This window comes from Diplotaxodon limnothrissa, linkage group LG1, assembly GCF_057381915.1.
Source record: "Diplotaxodon limnothrissa isolate DT_005_m linkage group LG1, D_limnothrissa_male_GT1.1, whole genome shotgun sequence".
Lineage (NCBI taxonomy): Eukaryota > Metazoa > Chordata > Actinopteri > Cichliformes > Cichlidae > Diplotaxodon > Diplotaxodon limnothrissa.
Window position 1 is genome coordinate 13,262,998 of NC_140596.1, and position 10,733 is coordinate 13,273,730.

At 37.1% G+C, this 10,733-nt stretch overlaps 1 protein-coding gene across 1 annotated transcript; it reads right to left on the reverse strand.

Annotated features, from left to right (window-relative positions):
* Nucleotides 1–1,366: 1,366 nt before the first annotated feature.
* Nucleotides 1,367–10,459, reverse strand: LOC146639505 (proline-serine-threonine phosphatase-interacting protein 1-like). Its single transcript, XM_085353046.1, has 15 exons — nucleotides 10,427–10,459; nucleotides 9,752–9,852; nucleotides 9,043–9,117; nucleotides 8,247–8,281; nucleotides 8,052–8,158; nucleotides 7,527–7,589; nucleotides 6,641–6,733; nucleotides 6,221–6,266; nucleotides 5,948–6,027; nucleotides 5,160–5,258; nucleotides 4,351–4,447; nucleotides 4,040–4,136; nucleotides 2,428–2,516; nucleotides 1,656–1,771; nucleotides 1,367–1,498 (listed from the first exon to the last, which is right to left on the reverse strand). Exons 1-15 carry the CDS (start codon nucleotides 10,457–10,459, stop codon nucleotides 1,367–1,369), a joined length of 1,263 nt encoding a protein of 420 aa, XP_085209172.1.
* Nucleotides 10,460–10,733: the final 274 nt, after the last annotated feature.

Sequence of the window (10,733 nt, forward strand, 5' to 3'; positions counted from 1 at the left end):
GCTAAAGGTGATTCTACAAGGTAGTGAATCATAATTTGTACTCAGTTGTTAAGGACAGCATAGAGTTCTATGAAAACCTTCCTTTTCCTAGAAATCCAGCCCTCTATTTTCACCAGCTCACATGTGCACCAAATAAATGGATGATTTAAAAGACTATGTCATAGTTTAGTCACAAACTGCATTTCTAAACAAAGAAGGATTGACAGCCAGAAGCATATACATTTCCGCTGTATATATGTGGCTGCTTAATGCTGTTAAACTTAGCAGTCACTGGTGGTTTACACATGGTACTCATTCTGTTTTCTTGTCATTTGAGATGAATAAGATGATTCATCTTATCACAAGTCATTTAAGTTCAAATTTTAATGAAAAAAGTATGTGATGTTACAGTGCTTAGAATGTACTGGTGCAGTACTAGTTTGCTACTATTAGTAACATACAGATTCATGTTGAAAACATGGTAACTTGACTGAATGAAGGGAATTTTAAAATTCTTCATTGGTTTTCTAAAGTAGATGGCTAACCATTCTTTAGTCATATATTACAAGTATAGGAACTAAAGATGAGATAAACAGTATAGCTATACTGATTATCCAAACCAGTTTAAACAATGAGGCTGATATAAGCTGGTGAATGCATTTCCTTTAACTTGCATTAATTGCTTAGGTAGTCTACTGCTTACTAAATGATCTTTTTTAGTTCAGGTTTTTGGTTAGTTTTTCATGTTAGCCAGTATTGTAAGAGCACTTGGGAAAAAAAGCCTGGCAAAAATGTGTGTGTCTGTAGGCTGTATTGTGTGTGGCATGTGTTCGCTTTGGTGTGTGTCTTTGCAAGCGTGCAAGTTTTTAAGCATATGAGACATCTGTTTTGATGTGTTGACATTCTTTGTGTCTACTTTCTTGCATTTGCAACTGTTGTTCTGTGTATACCACGCATGTTGTGGGGGCACAATTGTGTTTACACAATCACAGTGTGTTTGTCCCCCAAAACCAGTCATTCTGGGGGCAAAAATCAGATACCAATAACATAAATTATTGCATTTTATGATAAAACTCATTGTAAGGCAGTGGTTCTCAAAGTTCTTTTTTTTTGCATGCTCTATATCATAAGCTATAAACCCCCCACCCCCCACAGTATTTAATTTGATTAATTATATTAACGATAAAAAATGATGCACATAGCATTTTACTTAAATAAAGTTGCATATTATCAGTGAAATAGCCCACCCACATTTTGTGAACTACTTTTTTAAGGTAAAGGGGCAGGCAAGTAAGAATTGGATTTACGGTTCTTTTTCATGAAATTACTATAAATAAATTGAATTTCTCCTGAGATATAAAGAAAATTACTGTATTTGCGTACATGTTTAAATTTTGCCTAGATAATTTCCTGGCACCAGTCCACTAAACCCATTCCTCTCCACCGTCCACCACCCATTTTGTTCTTGGTCCAGCACTCGAACTACTTCTCCTCGGCTCACAGATAGCTCATCTTCTTCCTGATCAGTCGATGTAAAGAAAGCACATCTTAATTACAGGCAAATATCGCTTAAATACAGTACTGCTAATATTGTCTATTTTCTTCTTTTCTTTCTCGATCATCTTGCTCAATGTTCACTTTCTTGCTGTAGGTTTTAAAATAATCATGCAAATCACCTTTGCAGTGTATTGATAAAGCACAACATAGAAGATTTCATCAGGTGGACCCGTGGACAGTGGCACTTCTTGGTGAATGCATGGAAGGGGTGCATATCCGTCATCTGAAAGCTGAACTAAAGCAGAATTAAATGTCAGAAAGTGCAAACACAAAATGTAAAAATAAATAAATAAATTTATTAATCTGTTATGTCTTTTAAGCTCCATGACAAAGATTTTCAAAGTGCAGCTTCTCACACTAAGGGCAAAGGTAGCCACCCACATCCACCCACAGAGTTCAACTTTAAATAGCACAAAAACCAACAAATTCACACACCTATGTGTTTGACCCATGACTACATATAATACTTTTTCTAGCCCCATGTTTTATAATTGCAGTGTGTATGCATGCAAATACATTAAGAGACCAACAGGGCCTGTGATGTGTTACTGTTCAAAACCAACAGTCTATACAGTTTTACACATTTGGCACATACATGACTCATTGGAGAAGAGATTGGCCTCTCATCAAGTCCACTATAGCAAATTTAAAGTTCTTTCTTACTTTTAAAGTGTACTTTCTTGATATAATATTAGAATATCATTTTTATCTCTGATTCATATAGTGAAATGTTTCAAATTAATTGACTGCTCTAACCTCCAATATATGAATAGAAAGACCAACTCTCTATATATGTAATTCATAAAATATAGCAGAACCAACAAAATATTGAAGATTTAGGTCTTTCCTACAGTTTAACAATATAACTGAGTGAGCAGTTGCAGTACTTACATTCTCCAATGGATGACAGTGTAGATCGTGGGCTGAGTGGACTGTCCATGCCAATGTTCAGAGACCTTCCAAGCAGGGGATCAGAACACCTTTAGATCAAGAAAGATATTTAAGATACAAATGTTTACTTTTGTGAATTCACCGAGCAAAGGTCCAAATTTCTAACATTAAAAAAATAACAACAAACGATGAAGATAAAGATGATGATTAACAAAGAGAATATTTTCAGGACATGGTTTGTGTTTAGTTTGCAGAGTACAAAGTATATTATATACATTATATGAACTAAAGTATATTATATAGTATATTATATACACTATAGTATAGTATATAGTATGTTATAAATACTGTTGAAGCAGGTCTCCTCTGGAATTAATAAGTAAGTAAGTTAAATGTATTTATATAGCGCTTTTTAAAACAGGAAGTTATTTCAAAGTAACTCACATTGGAATAAAAACATATCAAATGAAACAATAAAAATGGTATAAAAAAGGTATAAAAGCATATCAATTGAAACAGTAAAACACAGTATAATAGCACATCCAATAACACAGTTTGCTACACATGAATATTACCTAAATGCCTGTCTAAACAGATGTGTTTTGAGCTTTGTTTTAAAAGTAGCTAAAGGGTTGATGTTGCGTAGTGGGGGAGGTAAACTGTTCCACAATATTGGAGCCAAGGTTTGAAAAGCGCGATCCCCCTTTGTTTTCAGATGGGTCCGTGGAATGGTTAGAAGACCACTATCAGTGAATCTAAGGATCCGGTTTGGAGAGTAGGGTTGCAGAAGCTCAGTGATATAAGTGGGGGCCTCACCTGGATTTCTTTTTCCCATTTTAATTCTGCCTAGCCCTGCGAACCCGAACACAAGTGTGGAAAGATCGGCTCTCCAAAAACAGCATGCACCTGAACATCAAGAAGACTGAATACCTTGAATGCGGCCCCCAGACTAACAGTACCATCACTATTGACAGTGAGCCACTGACTAAAGTTGCCCAATTCAAGTACCTCGGGTCCCTTGTCACCTCGGACTGCAAAACTCTACCAGACGCTAGACTCCGTGTCAACGCAGCGTGGATGAAGTGGCGTCAGATCAGTGGAGTCTTATCCGACAAGAGAATGCCAATCTATCTTAAGGTGAAAGTTTATAAGACGATCGTGCGCCCAATGGCACTCTACGGGTCAGAGTGCTGGCCAGCGATGACCAAGCACGAACAAGCCCTTTACACCATGGAGATGAAGATGCTGAGGTGGCCTTTGAGTCTCACATGACTAGACCGAGCGAGGAACGTAGATGTCAGGAAACGATGGGGAGTGACACCGATCACGGACAAGAGAGGCGCGGCTCCAATGGTACAGCCATGTTGCCTGTAGCGATAAGAACTCCATCGCAAAGACAAGACAGCACAGCAATTAGATCTAGGTGGCAACAGGCCACGAGAAAGACCAAAAAAGTGATGGATGGACCGAATCAAAAATGATATGAAGGCTGCGAATGTTACACCAGAAGACGCCCTGGATAGGGAGAATTGGAGGAAGACATGCAAAACATCGGACCCTGCATCGCAGGATATGAACTGCTTGGAAGAAGAAGATTTTAATTCTGTCTCACCTCTTTGAGGGATCTTCTTCTCCTCCTACAGAATGAGCTTGGCCATTGTTGTCCCTGACTGTCCCCGTCTTGTAATAGCTTTCAAACACTATGGGCTCTGCAAGAAGAAAAGTGAACCTGCTCATTTGAGAAATGAGGCCAAGTGATACTTTTTGCCTGTCTGTCAATTGAAAGAAAAAGTCAAGAAGCTGAGCTGCACTCTTTATATCCTGTTATTTTGTAGTGGAACTTTTCTCACTTCAACTTTGTACTTATAAGTAAAGGAAACAAAACAACCATCTTTCCAGTAAATACAAATTGTGAAAGCTCACCTGGTGGCTTCAATCCAGTGCCTTTCATTTCTATGAAAGAGTTGTTGTCTTTGGTAATGTCACACTGTTCCAGAAATTTCCTCACCTCCTCGTAAGACTGGTTTTAAAAAGGAGGAATTCAGTACATTTTATATTACTATTATATTACTTTCACTTTTCATTTAGGTTTATGCATAAGTGATAGTTAATTAGGTTTATGAAAAGATCCCGGTTTGGGTTTATATACAATCAACCAATGCTGCTCACCAGCTCTTACAAAATCTTAGATTCCTAAATCCTGGAAAACACACTTTTTCTGTCTGCCAGTTATTTATATTTAGAATGGTTAAGAAAGTGGCAAGTACGGAGCCCATAAAACTATCGGCCAAGTGATTGTAATAACTTTCAAGAAGAAGTCAAGGCTACATGAGCCTACTAACATGCTTCAAGTCACAATCCATTAGTTTATCCAGTAGCAGGCCATAGCTGTGGTCTGACATTCAACTTAAGCACACTTAAGATTTGAAAATTAAAGCCTCATTGAACTAAAATGTGATCAGAAGAACGACAAAGAGTGAAAACTGCACTATTATTACAATTCTGGTTGATAAATTCTCATTAAAAGAACATTTGGGAATAAAATTTTAAAATCAGTTTTTTGTAACTGTTACGAACTTGCATGTTTCATTTTGTTTTTTAAGAAAACTTTTTTTAGGTTTATCCAGCAAGACAATGTACTTATACTTGATTTAAGAATAGAAATTTGCATTTTTATTCTTCTTGACATTTTTATTCTGTTTAAATATTAAATAAAGGGAAAACTACTTCACCTCATCATCTTTGACACATTGCATGGAGAAATGATTGCAGTGGTCCCAGAGAGCACACCTGAGCATGCTGATGCGATTTCCCTCCAACTGTTGGAACACCTATAATTATCAAATGAATTCTGTGTTATTACCAACAATGTATTATTGTACTATGTACTATTTCAAGATTTGCCATGATACTGGGTTGCAGTAATGCAACTTCTGCATGCGTGCCCATTTCACGTTTCAGAGAGGCAAAATGGGCACAGTGAACCTGTGTGTTTGTTACGCATTTTGAAATGATACCCTGTTGGGTAATGATCAACTCAGTATCACAGCAAAACGTGATATTTGCCGTGACATAGGGTTGAATTGCCTTAACATATACAAAGCTCATTATAGTTTCTTTTTTCTCTTCTTACTTACAGGGGCACCACCAAGAGGTGCCGTGCGTGTGTGTGTGTGTGTGTGTGTGTGTGTGTGTGTGTGTGTGTGTGTGTGTGTGTGTGTGTGTGTGTGTGTGTGTGTGTGTGTCCACTAGTGACAGCAAAGTCAACACAAAGAGGCTGTCGTTCGAAAAAAATAAAGCAGAACTTTTGTGTGATTAAGTGTGTTTCTGCATGGTTGTATGTTTTTCCATTTGTGGCTCTCTCAGCGCAAGATGAAATGTACTTCTGCAAATGGTCGCTGCCAGGAAGGTTTTCACAGTTATAGGGGTTGTGGTGTGAAGCTATTTCTGTGGTTAAAAGCCATTATTTTGAATAGAGACATGATTAGAAAGCAGTTAACGAGAAAATATTCTGCAGTACCTCGCATGTACTTTTGTGTGTCCCCTCCCAGTCCTGGCGAACAGCTTCTAGTTGAACAATGTTGTTAAAATACACCTTCTCTGTGAGAATAGAGCATAGTTAATAGTTACAGTTAACAAATGAAACACTGGTAAAGAACACAACAATGACCGCCGCACTGTTTTCCACTCTCCTAATTTATTTTTCCATGAAATATTCTCAAAAAAAGTAGTGGACAATGAATGCAATATACTAAAAATGCATGCAAGTTAAAAATAAAATGTGAAGGCATACCAGCATCATTGGCCGCCTGCCTGCATTGCTTTATCTTGTGACGTACCTGTGAATGAAATCGGTGCACAGGAAGCCACGTTCAGTGAGTTATGTAACCATTTTAACACCAGTCAGAGAGACTGATATATAAATACGTTGTATAGGGAATGGTCTTGAAAGAGATAGAAGAAGAAAAGAAAACATCTCACACCAGCACACAAACACACTTTAGTTCCGCCTTGCAAACTGTTGCACAACTGCAGAAAAGTCCCATCATAAAGACTGCACCGCTGACAGCTGGAAACTTGTAGTTCATAAATAGAACTGACAGTGGGCATTTGCATATTTTGTGGTGAATTTCTCAAATAATCTAAAAGTTTGTATTTTGTTGCTTATAAAAACATTTGTCTTTTAGCGAGGTAGCTCATGCACTTATTTGACCTTTTCAGGGTTTTTGGACGTAGCATTTGTTTTCTCAGCCCCCTGCTCTGCCTCATCGGCCTCCTTGCACTTCACCTCATAGTTCTTCTTAGACTAAGAAAAAGAGAAACAAAAGTTATTAGTTCTATTTCCGACAAAGCAACAGGAAGAACACTTTTTGTAAGTGATGCAAAATTTTTTTATTTTTTTAAAAATCTGACTTCTATTTTTTGTGCTTGCTTGAACATAAATTAAACAACCTTTATGTGCATTACATGGAGAAACCTTTGGAATGCAAGCATGCTGATCCACACAGGTATGCACACATGGGTATTCACAGACGCGGACTAAAGCTTTCTTGGCTGCTGCCTCAAAGCACACTGTGCGCTGTCTATCTTGCGTGCTGCACAATATCGTTTATTACTTAGTAAATACTGATATCTATGACTAGCTAGTTTATTGTGATGGTGCTTTGTTTTCTCTATTATTATGTTGCTCTTTGTTGTTTGCTGTCTCCTCTGTTTGTTTTTTTTTGTTTGTTTGTTTTTTTTTCTCCATACAGGTGACCCAGGAGTTCTTTTTTTTCTCTCTCTCTTCCCCCCCCTTCTCACCGTCTCTTCTCCCCTTTGGTTTTCTTTCTTTCTCTCCCCCTCTCTCTCTCATTCATTCCCCCTGTCCTATTTATTAAAAAAAAAAAAAAAAAAAAAAAAAAAAAAGACAAAGGATGAACTGAAGCTCTGCCATCACGTAATGTCGCATACTGCTGTTTCTGATGTCATTTAGAAAAAAAAAAAAAAAAAAAAAAAAAAAAAAACAACCTTTATGTGGTTAAGTTTTCATGTTTATTTCTAAATCACGCTGGTTCCATGTGTTAGTGATAAATGATAGGAGTGGAAGTGTCTCCTACCTCCATGGTCTTCTTGAAGAATGAAACTTTTTTCTTTTGAACCTTCTCCATGATGCTTTCAAACTAAAGATAAAAGGTTGAAATTACTTGCATATGTTGCTTCAATGCAAACCTGATACTTGCAGTTATTGTTCATTAATGAATAAAAGACCTGGATTTTTACTGTTAATGTGATAAAAGTCTTGATGTCACTTTGATAAAGACTGAATTAGTCTTTACTCAAGTCTTGAATCGTTTGATTTTTGAAACTATAGGTTTCCCCTTATCAGCTGCTATCACAGCATTGCACTCAGTGTCTGTAAAGTGATTTAAATGGTTGCAGGATTAAGTCAACACTTACGTAACACAGTGTTTTCCAAACAGGAAACAGCCATTAGTTACAATATTATTCTAATGACTTGTGCAATACTAAAAGTAATAAAGAATTATATTATCCTCAGAGTATTCACACCTTAACCATTTTTTTTTGGGGGGGGGGGGTTATTTAATAAGTCAGTTGTTAAGCAACACACATTTCCCAAATACCTTCTTCCTCTGCTCTTTCTGACGTTCTCTGAAACTCTCAATCTTTTTCACCTCCTCTTTCAATATATCAGATAGTTGGATGTGAAAGTTTCCAATGTTCTCAATTTCTGCAACAAAAAACATCGAAATGGCACTGTGAACCATTTGACATTTGACACATATATGGGTATAACTTTACACAGCACATGGACTTACGAGTTTTTAGTTGTTCGAATGATGCCCTCAAAGTGCTGGAAAAACAACACACATTCATAATCAAAATTATTCACCATGCTTGCACTTTGTGTTTCTTTCACAAAGAGGCAGATTAACATTTTTAAAGCAAAATTTTAAGCAAAATAGCAGCTGAGTACAATTTTATTGCTAGAACTCTGCACTGTGTTTTATTGTTTAACCAGCTGCCAAGACCGTGAGGACACCCAAACCTTAACAGGCAGACTTTGTGCCCTAGTTTTGTTTTGTTTTTTGTTTAAAGAAGAAAAGAAAAGAAAAAAGAAAAAGATTTATTTGGTTTTACTGCACTTAGATGATTCTTTTATTGGAGGCTCATTGTTTCCTTTTTGCGGCTCTTAGAATATATTGAGTTCAGTACAGATGTCTGAGATAGCAGGGAACAGGAAACTGACAAGTTATGACCTACTGTACACTGAGCGAGGGGCTTACCACACACACACACACACACACACACACACACACACACACACACACACACACACACACACACACACACATACTTACACTTCAGTCTCTTTTTTTCTGTGTCTCACTTTCTGTATCACGCACAAATGTGTTTCCTCTTAAAGAATGTGGCGATGATGTGCCTGACTGTAGTTTTATATGTAGTCTTCCTGGTCAGTGCCAGTCACCCTTAACATGTCCATCCCTTACCAAAACCCTTCCAAATAAAAGTTTTTGTCCAAATTGCTATATTTATGTACTAGTTGGGCAGTCTATACAATACATAATGCTGACCTCAAAACAAGTTTTTCACCTTATCTCTATGTGTCCTCCAGCTTTGCGAGCAATAGTCACCAGTTCCTTTCCATACTTTTCCTCTGCCAGTGCCCTGTGGAGTATAAATAAGCAGACAAATCATTAGAACCCAGAATGTATATTTTAGTATTTATTTGTAAAACTGAATTAGCTTATATAAAGTCTGTTATAACAGTCCAACATTTGCCTTGACATGCATATACCAACATTTTTACCTGAAATTTTGTTGCTACTTAAACTCTTGTTGCTCTTTTACCTAAAGGATCACTGACTTTATGTTACGTCATTCTATTCAGGCCATAACATCACAAAGATGATTTTGGTGACATCTTAAGGTTTATCTTGAATTACTTGTCATTATCAATTAATATATTTCAACAATCACAAATGAGTGTTAATGCAGAATATTTTCATATTTCAAGACACAGAATTAAAAGAAGAAATAGCTAAATTCTCATATCTTGTGACCTAAATGAGTCATGGGCCTGCTATCTTTCATACATGACTAGCCACATGTGGTGTTTAATGAGTGAAATGACAACTAGATAGCTATTTTTTTCTTAATGTTATGATCAAGCTGGAAGTTGATTCCATGTATGAAGTCATGTAAAGTAAAGATCATGGAAAGAGAAGCGCAGCTATGATTAAAATCACAGAACCCATGATTTTAAGTTTATTTTGATTGCACAAATACAAGCTGATCCAACCTCATCTTCAATAGCTCTTCCACATCTTTGCACATTTGCCTTCCATCTCGTAACCTTTGGGTCACGGCTTCATACCCAGCGTGGCAAGTGATGTCAGACCCCTGCATTGACGAAACACAAAAAACGAAAACTGCTGCAATAAACAGCATTTCTGAAAAAGGTGTTGCAACATGTTCTAGGCTCATTTTGTGGTAAAATGCAGAACTAGCACTTGTGTACTGCAAAGATATCTGTATGTGGCATGGCAGCCTTAGAGTTAATACACTTGGTAAACCAACCCTCTAGATCGCTTCAAGTGCACGCAGTGGTGATTCAACACGTTACAGTGTCTTTGCATGTATGATGTTGATAATTGTGCATATTAAGTATTTTTTTTAAGTTGTAAAGCTTACCTTAACCCCCCCACCCCCACTCCCACCCCATACTGCTGTGTGTCTATACTAGTATAAACTATAATCACTTGTGGTTTACCTGATTTGGCAAATTGTAACTTACAGATGACAGTTAGGGTGTAAAATATATAATGTTTTAACAAGCGATAGCTGACTGTAACGTGGTGTTTCTCGTGGTGTTTCTCGGGTTCCTAAAACAGTCTGTTCAACATAATTAATACATACTATAGTTTAGAAACTATAACAAAGCAAGTAGACAACAATACCACAAAAATATACTTACCCAGAAAGCATCCTTAAACATCAAAGGAGCCATTGTATTTTTTACTTCCTTGAACTAAGCACAACTCTTAGTGCCGACCTCACTTACAGGACATTTCTCCAAATTTAAAAGCTTACCAACAACCTTGTATGGCTGAAACGTCAGTGAGTCACTTTGAATGAGGAAGAGCTTTTGTCCCGTGATGTCACTGACCACAGACAGCTCAGCCCATTTGTGAAACGGCAACTCTTTCACTTTATGTTTGGTCTAACAGTTGTGTCAGAGCACAGCAGTTACATGTGCCTTGCTAGGTAAAGGTGTCAGTATG

What these genes read in the sequence shown, in the direction of transcription:
- LOC146639505 (XM_085353046.1), bottom strand. Translation starts at nt 10,459, where the DNA reads ATGGCTCCTTTGATGTTTAAGGATGCTTTCTGG. An exon ending in CACTGGATTGAAGCCACCAG is followed by an intron (nt 4,137 to 4,350) that starts GTGAGCTTTCAC and finishes TTCTTCTTGCAG; the next exon opens with AGCCCATAGTGTTTGAAAGC. An exon ending in TTTATCAATACACTGCAAAG is followed by an intron (nt 1,499 to 1,655) that starts GTGATTTGCATG and finishes TCGACTGATCAG; the next exon opens with GAAGAAGATGAGCTATCTGT.